At 51.1% G+C, this 18,710-nt stretch overlaps 1 protein-coding gene across 5 annotated transcripts in view; it reads left to right on the top strand.

Annotated features, from left to right (window-relative positions):
• Positions 1-18,710, top strand: part of LRSAM1 (leucine rich repeat and sterile alpha motif containing 1) — a 55,083-nt gene that overhangs the window by 7,859 nt on the left and 28,514 nt on the right. For all 5 annotated transcript variants that reach the window (XM_039506234.1, XM_039506236.1, XM_039506238.1 and 2 more), the window contains 8 exons: positions 1,077-1,133; positions 3,233-3,277; positions 4,483-4,560; positions 6,705-6,773; positions 9,549-9,633; positions 12,594-12,715; positions 13,143-13,233; positions 14,756-14,886. In XM_039506234.1, the coding sequence (XP_039362168.1) occupies positions 1,077-1,133; positions 3,233-3,277; positions 4,483-4,560; positions 6,705-6,773; positions 9,549-9,633; positions 12,594-12,715; positions 13,143-13,233; positions 14,756-14,886 (678 nt within the window). The remainder of the gene's footprint in view (positions 1-1,076; positions 1,134-3,232; positions 3,278-4,482; positions 4,561-6,704; positions 6,774-9,548; positions 9,634-12,593; positions 12,716-13,142; positions 13,234-14,755; positions 14,887-18,710) is intronic.

Here is an 18,710-nt window from a genome sequence, read left to right as displayed (position 1 = left end):
CCCCTCCTTCTCTGCTGAGTTCCTTTCCCGGGGCAGGAGGTCACCTGACCTCTTTGTTCTCCCACACCTTTAGCATCCCCTTGCAGGGGGGAAGGGCCTGGCCATTAGTTGCCAGGAGACAGAGTGTCAGCCAGAAACTGAGACACCCACACAGTATTCAGAGGAAACATTAAGAACAGTCCCACTTCGTCACACACGGTCAGGCCCAAAGTGTGTCTCTGCTCTGGAAAAGTGTCTGTAAAACTAGCACTGTGGTTTTTGTTGTCCCAGGATTATTGCCATAGTGGCTGTGCTTATTCTCCAAGTGAAAGGATTTTTTTTCTAACTGCCAGCCCTGTAGACTCAGTCTGGGCTCCAAGTCAAGCTGGACACTTTCCATCCTATGAGCATCACTAATAATAACAAGTTCGGGAGGCCAAGTTACACTCACTGGTGCAACCTCATTATTGCCTTAGTGATAGCAACAGGTTTACACAAGTGCTACTCACTGGAACATAATAACCGCTTTATGCAAGAAGGAATTAATCCCAGCTCCCCTTTCACCAGCTGAGTTAGCCCTGTAGCAGGAATAGAAAGCAGCAGCAATTACTTTTGTTCCCATAGATAGCAGAATCTGATTCTCAGTGCACAAAGGGAGTAAGTCTGTTGACTAAGAGGTGTCATTTTTACAGTAGTCCCTTTAGGTAGTAGAGCCTCCCTCTCATTCATGGCATGATCTATTTCTCTCCAGTCCCAGAGAACCAGGAATTATGTCACTAAAACACTTTCATATGCTCGCTGTTAAAATCTTCTCGCACAAGTAAGTGACATCTCTGCTCTTGATGCAGAAATTCACTTTGCTGCACAAACAATGTTTGTATTGTTGAATTTAGTTTCTTGGTTGCATGAGCAGGGCTGCGGGTATAACTCTGGAATATACTTTGCATCTAATACTGGCTTTTGATTGTGGTGGTCATAACAAAGATTAAATTTCTATGTCAGCAAGGTAGTTTAGCCAACATGCAGCAAGAGGCCCCTTGTCTCTCTAAGCATTCTAAGGCTGCAGCATATATCTCTATCTCTTTCTCTCTCTGTAGGCAAAAGAAGCTGGTGCTGATGACATTCTTGATATATCTAAATGTGAACTCTCCGAGGTATGTGATTTGTAGAGTGAGGGGACCTGTCCAGTTCTCTCATTTCCTCCCAGTACTGAACTTCAGTCATTATACTCTGATGAGTCTAGAGCAGTGGTCACCAATTGGTCGATTGCAATCAACTGGTCGATCCTGGAGGATCTCCCAGTTGATCATGATCTCCAGCTGCACAGCAGGGCTGCCGCTAAGACAGGCTCCCTGCCTGTCCCGGACCCACACCGCTTCCAGAAGCAGCCCTGGGGGGGTCTCCCTCTGTACACTGCTCCTGCCTATAAGCATCACAGCCACAGCTCCCATTGGCTGGGGATGGGGAGCTGTGGCCAATGGGAGCTGCGGGGGCAGTGCTTGCAGAGAGAGGCAGCGCCCAGAGCCACGTGCCGCCCACCCCCTCCCCCCAGCGGCCACAGGGGCATATTGGCGCTTTCCAGGAGTGGCATGGGACCGAGCTAGGCAGGGAGCCTGCCTTAGTGGCAGCCATGCTGCACCGCCGACTGGGAGCCACTGGAAGTAAGTGCTGCCCAGCGGGAGGCCACACCCTAACCTGCAGCCCTGAGCCCCCTCCCGGAGCCAGTACCCCGAACCTCCTCCTGCACCCCAGTCCTGAGCCCCCTCCCAGAGCCAGCACCCCGTATCCACTCCTGCACCCCAACACTGTGCCCCAGCCTGGAGCCCCCTCCTGCACCCAAACTCCCTCCCAGAGCTTGAACCCCTCACCCCTTCCTGCACCCCAAACCCATCCCCCAAGCTCAGCCTAGAGTCCCCTCCTACACTGCGAACCCCTCAGCCGCAATGGAGAATGGAGTGAGGCTTTGGGGAAGGGGCGGGGCCTCATGGAAGCAGTGGGTAGATCCTGGGTTGCCCTTAAATTCAAAAAGTGATCTTGGGCATAGAAAGGTTGGAGACCACTGGTCTAGAGACAGAGATGAACGTCTTAACTTATCTGTGTCATCACTTTATCCGTGCTGAATTGTTCCCTCTTTGTTCAGTCTAGTTCATCTCTTGAAGTGTGGGGCTTCTGCCTCTTTCCTGGGAAGTCTTCTCTGTGGCCTAAGTCAGTAGTTCTGCACCTTTTCCATATTAGGAACACCCTCTCGTTTAGCAATATGGGAAGAGAAGGGTGATCAAGACCCCCGACACCTTATTGTGATCCCAGGTTAAGAATCCATGGCTTAATATATCTCATTGTCAAGGAATTTATTTGTGAAAGGCTAACGGTTGCTTTTCTTAACTTTATCCCTTTAGTACTAGACCTAGGAATCTTGCAACCTATGCTTATTTACCTGTACAGGTAAAAGTCTGTGGTTCCAATACAACTAGGCTGCTGCTTTAAGAAGAGAGAAAATCCCTAACGGCAGAGCAAGGCCCCTCTCCTAGCTTTGTCTTCTTCTAGGCTGCCCACAAACTTGGAACAACCCAGATGTTGAGAAGCGAGGACAGTTAATAGTGAGTGAGGAATTGCCACGCCCTTTAGCGAGACACATCTTCACATTCTGGCCCCCTGATGGTCTGTGAGCCGCAAACCAACTGATGTTTCACCTTCATGTGAACAAGACAGGTCAAAGCATCAGCGGTTCCGAATGTGCCATGGTGCTTGGTACTGGCTAGAAGTGTGCACTGATCTCAGTTTTCTGACTACCCCTGTGTACAGTTGCCAACATATGTAAAGGCATCTATCCTCTCCCCTTTCCCATTTGGCCAGGGTGTGTGCTGGGAGTTACAAAGACATGCTGGGATCCCCATTTGTATAGTGACTCATTTAGAATGTGCCTGGGCTTCTGAGGGATCTGCACACTGCCTGTTAAGCCACCCAAGTCCTGGACAGCTGCCCAGACCTAGCAGCACATTCTCTGTTAGCCTGAAGTCCCTGTTGTGCTGCCCAGAACCAGTGGTTGACGTTCACAGCAGTGCAGTGAAGTGCTGGGTCCTGGGACCAGCTATTGACTAATGACAGAGACCAGTAATCTTAGAATCAGTTGGGTTTTTAATGAAAGCGGATTGTTCAGTCCTGTGGATGGATACTTTAGAAGTGCTTAGAAAAGTAATGGCATGTTGCAATGTATCGTTGTGATATATTGAGCTATTTTTATGCTTGATTTCAGATTCCTTATGGCGCTTTTGCAACATGTAAAGTTTTGCAAAAAAAGGTAAGAGAAGTCTAAATACTAAGCGTTATTACAGTATGTGAAGTGCCTGTGTAGTGTATATGGGCATTTAGATGATGCTTCGGAGGAAGATGAAATTTCTGTCCTTAATGCACTTGGCCAGTTGTGCAATGCTATATATAGAGGGTGTTGTGATGTTTTCTTGGGGCACACAGGAGTCTGTTATCTTGTTACTTCCTTGCCTCAGTGAGAGAGAGAGACTTGCTGGTGCTAAACGTGGTGTCAGTTCCCTATCACTCTAGTCAAACAATCTACTCAGAAGCTCTGCCAGCCTTGCTTTACCTTGCCAGTTAACTTTAGGTGCACTCCAATCCCTCTTGAAGGCAATGGGGGCATGGAGGAACATCCGGGGGGTGCCATGGTGCCCAGGCCAGCTGCCATGGGGGCAGGGAGGGAATGCTACCCAGCCCCTCCCTGCCCCCAGCTCAGCTTTGCTCCCGCCCCCAGGTGTCCCCGGCCCTACACCTGGCCCTGGCCCCAGCCTCAGTGTGGCTCCACTCCTGGCCCTGCACCAGTCCCCATCCTCAGCACCCCCACCACAGCCGGGCTGTGGCCCCGCTCCCAGCCCGACTTACCCCTGGCTGCAGCCCCAGCCTTGGCCCTTTTACCCCTGTCCACATTCTTCCCCCTGACCCACGACCCTGTTCCTGGCCGCTTTGGGGACCGCTTTGGGATCCCCCGTTTGGGGACTGCTGCTATAAGCTTTCATGTAATACCTCACATGACCTTCTTTACAGACAAATACTATGATAGCAGTATGTTAGGTGTAGTGAGTTTGTCAAGTCTGATAGGAGTTGCTGTCAGAGAGTAGTGAACCACTAATGGACCTCTGTTTCACAGGAGAATATGTGTAGGGATTCTTGCTGAGCCCCTACAGGAGTTAACTTAGAATGAATCAAATCTCCTACTGTCTTAACCTACATGACCTCAAGTATTATTGATCAGAAAATTATCCAGACCCCGTTTGGATAGAAAGGTTTAAATCCAACTGTGATATCTGACTCTGGCCTCCTGTGGCAGCCAGTTTCACTCATGCAAATAAATATTTTATTTAATATTTAATCTAATCAGGTCTGAACCCCTTACAGAAATAAAATAATTGAATACAGAATGAAATCCACGGGGATGTGGTTGTTCAGGCTGTAATATCTCCTGTGATGTTATTCCAATAATATTTTTCTCTTCAGGTGCTGATTGTTCATACTAATAATCTAACATCTCTGGTTCCAAAGTCCTGCAGTCTCCTGAATCTCATAACTGTGAAGGTAACCTGTGATCCTGTAACAGTGTCTCTGTTCTGCAGAGTAAACCAAATAAGCCCCCTACCCATCCAGGGGCATCTCTAGGCACCAGCAAAGCAAGCACCTGCTTGGCGCAGCACATTTGCAGGGGCAGCAGGGATCCAGCATGGGAGCTGAGAACCAACAGGGGGCCCTGGGAGCTGTAGTTCCTTGGTTAGCTCCCTGCCTATAGAGCCAGCCCTGGAGCAGGGAAAGAACTACATTTCTCAGCATTCCCTTGGCCACTACCAACTGGAAAGGAAGGAGGAGGACCTCATGCCGCAGTGTGCTGTGAGTGGAGAGTTGCACTGTGAATGGTAGGGGGATACCATATTTTAACATTCAAAAAACAGGACACTCCACAGGGAGGGAGGGTAGCCCCACCCTGCCACCATCCACTCCCTCCGACTGCCCCCCACAGAAACCCCAACCCATCCAACCCCACCTGCTCCCTGTCCCCTGACCACCCCCTCCCGGGACCCCTGCCCCTAACTGCCCCCCAGGACCCCACCCCCTATCTAAGTGCCACTGCTCCTTGTCCCCTGATTGCCCCCTCCTGGGACCCCTGCCCCTAACTTCCCCTTGAGACCCCACCCCCCATCTAAGCATCGCTGGTCCTTGCCCCTGATTGCCCCCTCCTGGGACCCCTGCCCCTAACTTCCCCTTGAGACCCCACCCCTATCTAAGCACCGCTGGTCCTTGTCCCCTGATTGCCCCCTCCTGGGACCCCTGCCCCTAACTTCCCTTGAGACCCCACCCCATCTAAGCCTCCCTTCTCCTTGTCCTCAACTGCCCCTCGTGAGACCCCCAACTTCCCCTCTAGGACCCCACCCCTACCTCTCCCTGACAAACCCCTGGGACTCCCATGCCTATCCATCTGCTGCCTGTCCCCTGACTGCCCCTCCGAACCCCTGTCCCATCTAGCCCCCTTCTCCCTGCCCCTGACTGCCCCCGAACTCCACCTCATCCAAACCCACCTGCTCCCTGTCCCTTGACTGCCCCCCCGGAACCCCCAACCCCATCTCCAACCCCCCAGCTCCTTACCGTGCCACCCAGACCAGCGTGTCTGGCTCTGCGCAGCTCAAGCTCAGTTTGGGCAGCTATTACTTCATTTCTCCCAAATCAAATATAACTTGCTGTAGAAAAAGTAGGATAAAATTGAGCAAGAAATGCTTCCCAGTGGTTATTAGCACTGGAATTGCTATTTTCAACAGCCGTTGCTTTTTTTTTGTTTGTTTAAAAGGAAGACAGTGATATTGCATTGGCAAATTCCCCATAGAAAGAAAGAGTGGAACAAAAGACTAATAAAGGCACCTCAACTTTTCCTCATTTATGGAGGACAGTCTTATAATATGCATCCAGATATCCTCCAATTATGGGAATGAATCCTGTCTGTGTTTTGCGCACATCCAAAATTCCTGCTGAATGACCCGCCCAGGGCTGCAACGGAAGGAGGGTGCAGATGGGGTGGGGGGAGAGCCCAAGGCTGGGGCGGCAGGAGGTGTGGGGGGGAAGGGGAGAGCCCAGGGCTGGGGCAGCAGGGAGGTGCCGGGGGGAGCCCAGGGCTGGGATAAGGGGCAGCCAACATTTTTTTTGTTTGGGACGGCAAAAAACCTAGAGCCGGCCCTGTACCCATCAGACTGATTCTCACCTCTAGGGACTGGCAGCAAAGTGCAAAGGCTTCTTCACTGAGCTTACCCCTTCAGTTTCATCCCCGGGAAGCAGTGGCAGGAAGTCTTTACCATCTGGTGGCTGTTGAGCTCCTATCACTGGCACTACCATGAATCCATTTGTTTGCAGAGGCTGGGTTTTTCTTAGAGTCATAGAAATGCAGGGCTGGACGGGATTGAGAGAGTTCATCAAGTCCAGCCCTCTGCACTGAGGCAGGACCAAATAAACTTCCTTTCTTGTCCTTCCTTTGCTGGCCATGAAGAACAATGGATCACGGATAGGAGTTAGGTGCCCAGCTCCTATTGGAAGTCAATAGGAAATGGATGCCTGATGTTCTGAGGGCCCTTTGAAAGTGGCAGACTGACTTTCACTGCTAGGTAACTGCTCTCCTTCCGTGCTTACAATGTGACACCTCACCACAAGCTTGGTTGAGATGGAATCTTCTCCTCCTGTCCTAGGTTTTAGATCTCCATGACAACCAGCTGACATCGCTTCCTGATGATATTGGCCAGCTGACATATCTCCAGGTAAAGGGTTTGTGGGTTGTGTCCTGGGTGTCTGCTTTAGGATCTGTTCTAGGGCAGCGTGGTTGATTTGTATTGCTATTAAATAGCTAGCTAGTATTTTAAACGATAGTTGTCAGTGGCTTGGATCCTTATCACTCACTTGACTTTCCCCAAGAGCCAAGCTAATCGCAGTGAAAATGGCAGGATGGGGCATAACAGGCGTGTCACATTTCTTGGTACCAGTTTACACCACTCTGCTATAATTGGCCTTCAGGCTAGGGCAACAGCTAGCAAACCAGTCACAGCAGGTCACCAAGCGTGTGCCAGAAGCAGAAGTTTCCAATCCTATTGCCTTTCTGAAATACTCAGGTTCTGCAGCTCCTATTCATAGAGAATCATAGAATATCAGGGTTGGAAGGGACCTCAGGAGGTCATCTAGTCCAACCCCCTGCTCAAAGCAGGACCAATCCCCAATTTTTGCCCCAGATCCCTAAATGGCCCCCTCAAGGATTGAACTCACAACCCTGGGTTTAATAGGCCAATGCTCAAACCATGGAGCTATCCCTCCCCCGAACGTGTTGGGAGTGACAGTCCCACTGTGCCTATTGTAACTCTGACCTCCTGTTGCCACTGGAGAAAGACACTGGTCCTCCCCTCCTGCTCTGCGCTCTTGCCGCAGAGGGCATTGCTCTAGGAAGTTACCGGACATTCCACGATGAGAACCCACTGGAGCACAGGGATCTTGTCTCCTGAGAAATGAGGAAGAGCATTACAAGACTTAAAGTATGTGTGTATTGTACATAATACACAGCTACGTTGGACCAGTCATGTCAGCCGCATGGATGCCAACAGAATCCCCCGCCAGCTTCTCTATGGTGAGCTCTCCCAGGGCATCCGGCATATAGGTCGTCCACGGAAACGTTACAAGGACACCATCAAAGCCAATCTGCAGTACAGCAGTATCAAACCTAGGGACCTTGAGGACGCCGCCAGCGACAGAACACAGTGGCGTGCAACAGTCAGAAATACCTGCATCGCCTTTGAGGATGACCGCTGCCGGCGTCTACAAGAGGCATGCGAACGACGTCACAGAGCACCAGCAGCGCACAATCCACTGACCGCGAACTTCTCATGCACCATCTGCAGCAAAATGTGCACCTCTAGAACTGGCTTGTACAGCCATCAGAGGGCACACCATGAGACCAACAATAGATGATCTGCACAGATTTGTCATCATTGGATCGATGGACTACCAAGATGGAGGGGGCACATGTCCTGTGCAGCCTTTGAGAGACCTACCCTCAGCAGTGACTTTGGGAGCCCTGTTCCAAAGACCATGGGAAGCTATGCATTGTGGAGGAGGGAGATGGTCTCCGTGGGTAGGGCAGGATTGGACCGTTATGTGAACAAACTAACTGAGACCCCAGCAGCATGCTCTGATTAGGTTGGATGCTCTGCCCTTCTGTTGGGAAGGTGGTGCTCTAGCAATGGAGGCTGGGAAATATGGTCCAGATCGGGAAGAAATAAATTTTATTTGACAAACCAATGTTAATACTCCTTGTAAACTCAAAACAAATTCAAACTTAAAACAATTGTCTGAAAATGCATCTGACATTTTATCTATGTACTTTCTCAAAGTCTCAGATCTAATTTATTACATCTTTCCTGGAGGTTATTTTTAGGTTATACAGTGCACTAACAATATAGGCCCTGGGTGTATTACACAGCATTGTTATGTGTTGAACAGGGGCACTTGTGGTGTGAAAAATGTTTCTCTGGAGTCTGGACCTTGCCAAGAAATTATACCCTGGCCAAGAAATTTAGATCATGACAAAAAAAAATTGACTACCCCTGTCCTTGACCCTAATATTCCTCAGGGAATTCTGCTCTATTATGCATGTGCAGAAGTCATGTGTCCTGCTGAATTTTTTTTTTCAGCAAAAAAAAACATTTCTGTCCCAGAAGTATGGCAGTTCTGCCTTTGCCCAGCAGAGGCCGCTGTGGCACCAGAACAGCTAGCACAGAATTCCCCCAAGAGTAACTCCGAGGAGTCTAGTGGGACAGCCATGGACTGTTATGGGTTACTGGGTCCTCAGCCTATGTGTCAGTATATAGCACCCATCTGATCATATCTGGCTTATTTTTCTGTGCAAACAAAGGGGAAAAGTGGGCAGCTCTGCAGGGTCTCTTACTAGCAAAGCCAGACCCTTAGGCCATATCTACACTCAAGCCTGTGGGTCAGCAAAATGTATGTTGCTCCGTGGTGTGAATATTCCACATGCCTCCGAGCGACATAAGTTACACCAACATAAGTGTTTGTCTGCACAGCACTATGTCAGTGAGAGAACTTCTCTTACCAATATAGCTTATGATGCTCGCGGGGGTAGTTTTATTATGCCAACAAGAGAGCTCTCTCCCGTCAGCATAGAATGTCTTCATCAGATGTGCTGTAGCGGCGCAGCTATATCAGTACAGTTGCACAGCTGCAATGCTGTCCATGTAGACATGGCCTTAGGGACTACAAATTGACAAATCCTCTTAAAGTGACTCAGTGGGAGCTTCCAAGAACAGCTCTTCCCAGCTAGGCCAAAACTATGCTCTTGTATTCTGGTCAGCTGCAGACTCCCAAGTCTCCCTGAGTGACTGGCCAATGGCTCTTTCCAAGAGTTTTGTTACCCAAACAGTTGTTCCTAAACCCATTGGGCTTGTGGGCACCCTGACACAGCATAAGCAAGCAGAGGTTCTGAGGCTTATGGAATGAATCGCTTGAATATCTTCTCTCTCTTAATATTCTAGGTCCTAAACATTGAAAGGAATCTCTTAAAATCTCTTCCACGGTCTATAGGGGACCTCGCCCAGCTCCAGACCCTCAATGTGAAAGGTATGACAAACTTTTCTAAGGCTGGCCACCAGGAGTGCAACAATAACAAGTTCCCAACTCCTAATTTGCATGTAATTTACATATTTTAAAACCACATTGAACTCTCACACCTATGGTTCTTGCTTGTCCTTGTATCTTCCTCGTTAGATGACCAGAAACTGTTGCTTGTTCAAGCTCTCGAGCAATTAAAAATAATGGTCCTGTGCCTGCTCATACCAGTAGTTATAGGGAGAGAGCAAATGGCAACTGCATTTTAGAGCTCCCCAGTCTATATTTCACCCTCTGGCTGCACTTTGGGCACCTGGTTTAGATTATACATCCCTTGAATCTCCCAAGCATAGAGGGGAGGAGAGCAGGGCAGCCTGCATCTGTGGAGGGAAATACAGTCAGAGAACCAAAGTAACCTCTTTCTGCCTAGTGACTTTGCCTCTGCAGATGCTAGTGGTGCTAGGCCGGAGGAAGAGGACTGGAGGGCAGGGGAGTGGGAATGCTGTGTATGCTCGGTGGGGTACTAGTGACTCAGGGACGGGGGGAGATCACATGCCACCTTAACCGGTCATTTCCTCTATTTTGTGGGCTTGTTACTAATGTACAAAGCCCACTGACACCTCAACCCTTTAACAAAGTTTTTGTGTGGAAATTTCCTTTGTGTAAATTCTGACACAAAACTCTTCTCTACTAAGTGCTATGTTTTGGGAGCGCACGTAGTGACTCTGAATACAGATGATGGACATGACAGGAGAAGTCAGGCAAACAGAAGATGACTCTTAAATATTTGAATGCTGGGGTTGTTTCTCAAACACACTAATGCACCTCTTGCTCTGTGCTCTCCTATGAAATTGCCCTGCTCTGAACCAGGCGCTATGTCATATCAGTTTTCTGCTAGGCTGGTAGAAAGGACCAGGAAGCAGTAGGATTGGCAGATCTGCTGTAGGCTATTGAAATACCCCCCTTTTAGTTTAGTTGTGACAATGCTTTTGGTGTGGTGTTGTAGGGGATGGGAAGAGCTACACTCTGTGCTGTGAGACTAATTTCTGGCAACAAGAGAAGTGAGGGGCTATAACACAGGCCAATAATCAATATCCTTCCCTCTCATACCATGTCTTTGCAGTGGAGTTAAGATGTTCCAGCACCGTGTGTGGCCTGTTAGGGTACATCTACACTGCAAAAAACCCCATGGCAGCAAGTCTCAGCGCCTGGGTTCACTGACTCAGGCTGATACTGCAGGGCTAAAGCTAGCAGTGTAGATGTTCCCACTCAGGCTGGAGCCTGGACTCTGAGACTCTCACCCTTTGCAGAGATGTACCCACAGACTCAATGTCTCAGTAAGAGCTTGTCTACACTACCGTGCAGGGTCGATCTAAGATACGCAACTTCAGCTACGTGAATAGCATAGCTGAAGTCGACGTACTTAGATCTACTTACCACGGTGTCTGCACTGTGGTAAGTCGACAGCTGACGCTCTCCCGTCGACTCCACTTGTGCTTCTCGTTTTGGTGGAGTACCGTCGACGGGAGAGTGCTAAGCGATCTACTTATCGAGTTTAGACTAGACGCAATAAATCGACCCCTCCTGGATCAATCACTGCCCGCAGATCCTGCGGGTAGTGTTGATAAGCTTTTAGTGTGACTAAGGAAGGAGGTTCTGTGCATGCTGAACTGCCCAGCACATTGTAGTGCTTAGAAATTGCTGATTTGGTAAGCCTCAGGCTGGGGCTGTCAGGATAGGCCCTGATGTCCTAGCTGGCTGTGGCCAGCTAAGGCATCTAACAAAGCATTAGCCATACCAGAGTGTGTGTACAGTTTGTGTAGTTTAATAAACAGTCTGGAACCAAGAGGTCCCGCAAGCCCAAAGACTAGGTCTCACTCTGAACTTCGTAGCTGACAGGGCTGATTTCACTCAAATGACCAAGAACAGCAGTTTAGCTATTTGGAAAGACTAACTTTTCTAGCTGTACTGTCCCTTTAAATGTTAATACCTCTGTCAGGGGCTGGGGGCATTTGTGCCTGCTCCTGGCTTCCTCCCCATCTGTTCCCCATGTGTCCTCGCTGTCACATTAGGCTCCTCTCTCCATCATGGCTGTTGGCAAATCTTGTCATTTGTGGCTGTCCACAGTCTCTATGCCCCAGCCTCTCCTCTGCTCTTACCATTATGGTGACATTTTCACTGCCCTGTCCCCTGCATCCCATCTGGCTCCTCTCCAGTCTGGACACTGCTGCCAAAATCCCTCTCTCCTAGCTGCTCAGCCCTGGGCACTTCCCCTCTTGGAATTCCTCAATTGGCTTCCACTCCCCTCCAGTGCCCTGTTCTCCTCTTCCCCTGCCAGGCCCTGACCAGCTCCACCCCTTCCTCCAGCTCCCTTCTTGTTCCCTCCTGCTTCCTGAATTCCCTTTGTGGGTTTTTCTCCCACTTTCACGTTTGTTCCTTTCATGTTGCTCCTTAAGCCTGGAGTCCCTTCCCTCTGCTTTGGGGTCAAACCCTGCCTCTCCGCAAAGCCCCTCACACTCAATCCACAGAGTCCTTAACCTGGTACATTTGGGTTCTGGGTTGTAGCTAGTCAACCTCTTAAGCCAAGGACCATTCTCTCAATATCTTTTGTAAGGGACTGGCTGGTCACATGGTGTTGGCTTCCAGCTGGCTGTGTCCCACTGTGACCTTCCCAGGGAAGCAACTGCTGTAGTGACCCCAAGGATGTTATGTGGCATTGCTGGTGAGCGATCTTGACTATGAGGGAGGCATCTACATTGGTCTCTTTGTTAAAATGTGCTGAGCCTGCACCAAGTTTTGAGATCCCCTCATGTATGGTACATAATGATTTTTATTCAGACTAGTGTAATCTCAAGTCAGTGTATTGAAAATACCAAACTAGCTGGCAGCTGAGGGGCTTGCAGTTCAGAGGAGTGAATTCTCTGGAGTGTCAATTTGGAGGGTGGACTAATTGGCGTCCCTTTTCTCCCTAGGTAATAAGCTGAAGGAGCTGCCTTCTACCCTGGGTGACCTGCGCAGCTTGCGCACCCTTGATATCAGTGAGAATCTGCTGCAGAAATTGCCCCAGGCACTGGCTCACATCCGCACGCTGGAGGTATGCAACCCCTGCACACACATGGCAGTGTTAGGCACCCACAATCCAGGCAACTGCAAGGGGCCCCGAGACAGTGAGAGGACCCTGCATATGGTGACTCAGTTACTTGTCCCTGGTGACAAACACAGTTGCAGTGGAGCTGGAACACACCCTACCTGTGCAGATGATTCCATTTTTTCTCTACAGAATGGCATCCTCTATGCACAGTGCATGTGAGATCATGCTGGCTGCAGGTGATGCCTGCTAGTGCAGAAACATTCTGCCATTCAGTCATAGTGAGGTGCAATGAAAGTCTGGCAGTTCAATCTCTAGGGTGAAACTGTCCTTTTCTGCTGCTTTGACCCCCTGGCTTTGAGCCAGCGGGACTCTGTCTGGGTTGTTAGATTGTGAATGAAAGCTGGAGCTCTGTGTGCTCTTTGTTTTGGAGACTCTGATGCTGGATGCTTCGTCCATGACCTACCCGCCGTATGATGTTTGCAGTGCTGGCACAGAGTCTGTCCAGCAGTTCCTGTGCAAAGGTAAGCAAGGGGAGAAGCCTGTAGATGGGGGTGAAAGGTCAAGGGTCTGCTGCACAATGTACCTGCGGCTAAATGCCAATTAGGTCTTGCCCTGAGTTCCAGGAATGTGTCTGTGAAGGCGTGATGTTCCAAAGGGGATTGGTACTTCATGAGCTGTACCTGGTACTTCAGGGAGCTCATGATTGGTGTTTTGCTCATGTGGCAGATACATTAGAGAGCATGTAAGCCGTAGCTGGCAGCCAGCCAGAGTATGAGCTACGGGCTGGGTATTGACTTCTTACTGGCTTCTTGAAATTGATGACCAATTTCTGAAAGGGGCAAGGTTGGTCTTGTGGTTAAAGCATAGGAGTGGGAGTGTGATGGCAGATGTTGACCTCACACTCTCCAGGAAAGGGTAATGAGCTGCTGTGGGCTCAGTCAGCCCTGCCCCATTCCACCTGCAATAGGTGTCAGTCTTGGAGGGAGGGTTACCAGGGGAACAGCACAGCTCAGTGGGGGCTGACTGGGACAGAGAACAGGCTTCCAGCTCTCACTCTGAAAGAGGCGCCTGGCTGGGGCTGCAGACTGCTTGAGAGACAGCTGGCTGCCAGAGCCTTCCCGGGGGAAGCTGGGCCCGATGCAGGACTGTTCTGATTTGCTACTGATGACTCGCCTGCAGTTGCAGAAGCAGGTGGCTGCAGATATTGCCCCTCCTGAAAGGGACGACATCCCGATAAAACCCTGTTGCCTTTTTACACCTGCCCAAGGACTCCGTAGTGCTCTGTCCTGAGCCAAGGAGAGATCCAGGTGCGTGGAGTCCGGAGAGCTATTCCAGGCTGCGTTACTGACTGTGTGACTATGGACAAGCCACGGTCTCTGCATCTTCTGTTTCTCATCCATAAAATGGGGACAATGTGACTTCTCTTCCTCATGGGAGGATGGCAGGCTTCTTTCACAAAGGGCTTGGAGGCCCTTGGAGAAGGACAAGGGACTGGTATTAAAATGCAAACACTTAAGCCTGCTAGGTGAGAAGAGGGTGAGGGAGGAAGTGCTGCTTGTGTGTGTAAGCTATATAGCCAATATGGGGGGTGCTAAATGGAGTCAGACTTTCAGCTGAACTCCCTGCGATAAGAGCAATCGGGGAGAGAGTCAGAACTGTAACATTACTGTAATTCCAACTGAGCACAATCTCCCCCTCAGCTGATCCCCAGGCAGCTCAGTCGAAGTGGGTCTGGTGACTCCGAGTAGCCTTGTTTGTCCCTAAGGAGAAGGGGACACTAATGCTCCTCCCCTCCAGTGCATGAGACCATTCATCACAGCCACCATCTTCCTAGGTGAGAACAAAGCCGCAGCACTCCCTTCAGAGCCTGCCATTGCCAGCTCCTAGCTGGCTCCAGGGATCTGTGAGCTCCTTCAGGCACTCTACCAGGGTGGGGAGTGAGAGACCGTGACTGGAAGCAGAGTCTCCCTGGGCCAGCCCTGACCCACGTGTTGTGTAACTGGGTGGCTCTGTGTGATTTGCCTAGTGTCTGGTGTCTTCCAGAGTCGGGAATCAAATACTGCCCTCCCTCCCAGTATCTTCTTCCAGTGCTGGAAAGTGATGGAGGAGAAACATCAGTGGATGGTGTCGACAGGCATGTGCATAAATACATGGAGGAAGAGAGCGAGTGGCAGGTGAGGATTTCAGCCACATACAGAGCAGAATACTGGCACTTTGCACTTCTGCTGCACCTTCCATCTGCAGATTTCCATGCCCTTAGTTCACTAAGCCTCAGGATCTCTCACCCCTGGGAGGTATGGAAGCCTCATCCTTACATCCATTGGCTAAACGGAGTCACTCGGGTCATGGAGTAAGTCAATAGCGGAGCCCTGATGCCCTGGAACACAGCTCCATCACCACGGCCCTGCTGCTCAGGGTGTTCAAAGCACACTGGAAGCCAGTTGCATAGAGCACATTATACATATTCATGTTAGTATTTTCCTGCACTACAGTACCTTCATTTTAGGTCAGCATCTTGAAAGCAAGGAGGCAGGATAGCTAGAGGGACACGCAGAGTGTAATGCACTGTGTGGCCTGGCATTGCAATACAGGGAAATTCTGAATCTTCTCCAACGGGCATCAATGGAAGCATTAAGGCTCCATATAGGCCACTTCCCCATTCGAAGCTCAAGCTTTAGAATGGGAAGTCCTGCAGCTCCACCCAGGAAGTGTGGAGTCAGCCCCTGTAGGTCTCAGTTCGATACTGATTAGCTACTGATGCCACATGGCAAGTGTGCTGGGAGAATCTGTTGAGAATCCTTCTCCTATAAGCCCTACTGTGTTTTATTTGAACCCTTTCCTCATTTGGGGTATTGTATACAAACCAGCATGCCCCGCTGCTTGCTTCTCATTTGAGGCCAACGTGCCTAATTAGGCCCAGTTTATCACCGTGTCAATCCAGAATCACTGCTTGTGGTCAACAGATTTACATGAGAGCAGAATCTGGCCCATCAGCTTCTGTCTCTAACATCTCAAACCCTTCCATGGTAACTAATTGGCATTGGCTTGGATGGGCCACGGTATTGCAAACTGAGGACCCAGATTTCTAGACATAGTATGGGGCATGCAGGGTCAGCCCTGCACAGGGCTGTGTGGAGAAGAGCTTTTTCATTGGACCAGCTTTAGCTATTAGGGTAGGGCTAGATATCTTTTCAGTTACAGGCTCCCTCTGGGAGCTTAGATGGAAAATCTTCTGCTATAAAACCCTCATGTTCAAGAGATTTGTTTGTATTTGGATTTTCCCCCATCTGCAATCCCGACATTGCAGCCTTGTCCTAGGGCAGGGGTCGGCAACCTATGGCACGCGTGCCAAAGATGGCACGCGAGCCGATTTTTAATGGCACGCTGGAGCCTGCCAGGACTTCAGCATGCCATTAAAAATCCTGCCCAGCCTGGCCTGCTCTCCTCTGCCCTCCACTCCCCCCGCAGGGGCAGGGAGCAGAAGCACAGCCGTGCGCATGGGGTGGGCAAATGGCCCCCCTCTCCCAGCGTGGCAAGCCACGGGGTCCGTGCTCCCGGGCCAGAGTGCCAGGCCGAGCGCAGCAAGCTGACGGCCCCTCCCTTGCCTTCCCTCCCCTCCCCTCCCCTGGAGCCCTGTTGCCGCGTGCGCAGCGCTCTGGGGGTCGGGGCTGCGCGCTCCTGCAGGGCAGTGTTTGGCTCTGCGGGGAGGCAGAAACGCTTCCCCCTCCCCTGGAGCCATGCCACCCTGTGCTCTGCGTGGAGCCTCATGCTAAGGGGTCCAGGGCTGGGGGGGTTGGATAAGGGGTGGGGGCTGTCAGGGGACAGAGAGCAGGGTGGGTTGGATGGGGTGGGGTCCCGGGGTGGTGGTTAGGGGCGGGGGTCTCTGGTGGAGGTGGTCAGGGGGCGAGGAGCTGCGGGGGTTGTCTGAGTCAGGAGTTCTGGGGGTCCTATCAGGAGGCAGGGGTGTGGAGAGGGGTTGGGGCAGGCAGGGAGCAGGGTGGGGGTTGGATGGGTCGAGAGTTCCGGGGGTCCTGTCGGGGTGGGGAGCAGTTGGATAGGCATGGGAGTCCCGGGTATCTGTCTGGGGGTGGGGATGTGGATAAGGGTCGGGGCAGTCAGGGGACAGGTAGTGGGTAGGGTCCAGTCAGGGGACAAGGAACAGGGAGGCTTAGATAGGAGGTGGGGTCCTGAGGGGGCCCGGGGGGGGTAGTCAGGTGACAAGGAACAGGGGGGTTGGGAGTTCTTAGGGGGGCAGTCATCCAGCCTTCTCCCCTGAGCCCCGCATCCCCCCAGGCCCCTGCCCTGAGCCCTGTACCTCCCTCATACACATCCAGCCCTCTGCTTGACTCCTTCATCCCCCTCCCACAACCCTAGCCCTGACTCTGGCACCCCCACTCATACCCAGCCCCCGCACTGCCCTGACACCTGCACCCCCCACATACCCAGCCCCCAGCCCTGACTCCAGCCCTCTGCCCCCAGCCCTCTGCCCTGACTCTTGCACCCCACCACATCACCAGTCCCGCCAAACCCCATGCACCCGCCACATCCCCACCCCTATCCAGAGCACCAAACGGGAGCTCCTGCACCCCCCACACACATTCCCACCTGCACCCCTCACATCAAATGGGAGCTGCCCAGGTAAGTGCCCCATACCCGAACCTCCTGCCCCAACCCTGAGCCCCCTCCCTCATTTTAGCTCCTGGCCAGACCCTTCACCCCCAGCCCTGTGCTCAGTGCACTCCCACCCTCAACTCAGTGCAGAGAGAGGAAGAGAATGGCCAGAACCAGGGTTAAGGTAGGTATGTGGGCAGGGCCGGGACCCCAGACTGGCAGCGGGCTGAGCAGGTCTGGCAGCCGGGATCCTGGCTGGCAGGAGCCGGCGGATGGAACCCCTGAGCGGCAGTGGGCTGAGCCGCTCAGCCCACTGCCGGTCTGGGGTCCCAGCCGCCGGCCCCGCACAGCCCGCTACTGGTCTGGGGTTCTGGCTGCTGGACCCTTGCCAGCCAGGGTCCCGGCCGCAGGCCTCGCTCAGCCCACTGCCGGCCTAGGTGAACAGAACCCCAGACCAGCAGCAGGCTGAGCGGGCTGGCAGCGTAAGATCAACATTTTAATTTCATTTTAAATGAAACTTCTTAAACATTTTGAAAACCTTGTTTATTTTACAATACAACACTAGTTTAGTTATATAATATAGAGACTTATAGAAAGAGACCTTCTAAAAAACATTAAAATGTAGTACTGGCACGCGAAACCTTAAATTAGAGTGAATAAATGAAGACTCGGCACACCACTTCTGAAAGGTTGCCGACCCCTGCTCTAATTTAAGGTTTTGCATGCCAGTAATACATTTTAATGTTTTTTAGAAGGTCTCTTTCTATAAGTCTTTAATATATAACTAAACTATTGTTGTATGTAAAGTAAATAAGGATTTTAAAATGTTTTAAGAAGCTTCATTTAAAATTAAATTAAAATGCAGAGCCAGGATCTGGGCAGTGTGAGTGCCACTGAAAATCAGCTTGCGTACCGCCTTCCCCTGCCTTACAGGCTTGGCCCTGAATCTTCAGTGGCCCCAGAGCATGCTGCTTTCCACCGGGTTCTGAATCTCAGTGGCACCTGGCTGGGACGGGCAGGGGCAGCGCTGTCTCAGAACAGTAACTGTGGGTCGAACCATTTCCTCTTTAATCAGATTTAACAGATTGTCAGGCCATGTCTGTGCTACAGCAGCAGCTATGCTGCTTCCTCCTACAGCGACGAAGGGTTTTTCTGTCTGTAGGTAATCCACACCCCTGAGTGGCAGTAGCTAGGTGGACAGAAGCATTCTGCCATCAACCTAGCTGCATCTACCCCAAGGGTTAGGTCGGTATAGCTACAGAGTTCACAATTGTGAAACACTATAGCTATGTCAACCTAACAAGTGTAGACATGGCCTTAGGCCATGTCTACACGAGAGAGCTTACAGTGGCGCCGCTGTAAAATCTCCAGGATTGCCCCTCTATAA

This window comes from Mauremys reevesii, linkage group 19, assembly GCF_016161935.1.
Source record: "Mauremys reevesii isolate NIE-2019 linkage group 19, ASM1616193v1, whole genome shotgun sequence".
Taxonomy (NCBI): Eukaryota; Metazoa; Chordata; order Testudines; family Geoemydidae; genus Mauremys; species Mauremys reevesii.
Note: the sequence above shows the minus strand (reverse complement) of the source record. Positions and strands in the feature narration are given on the sequence as shown.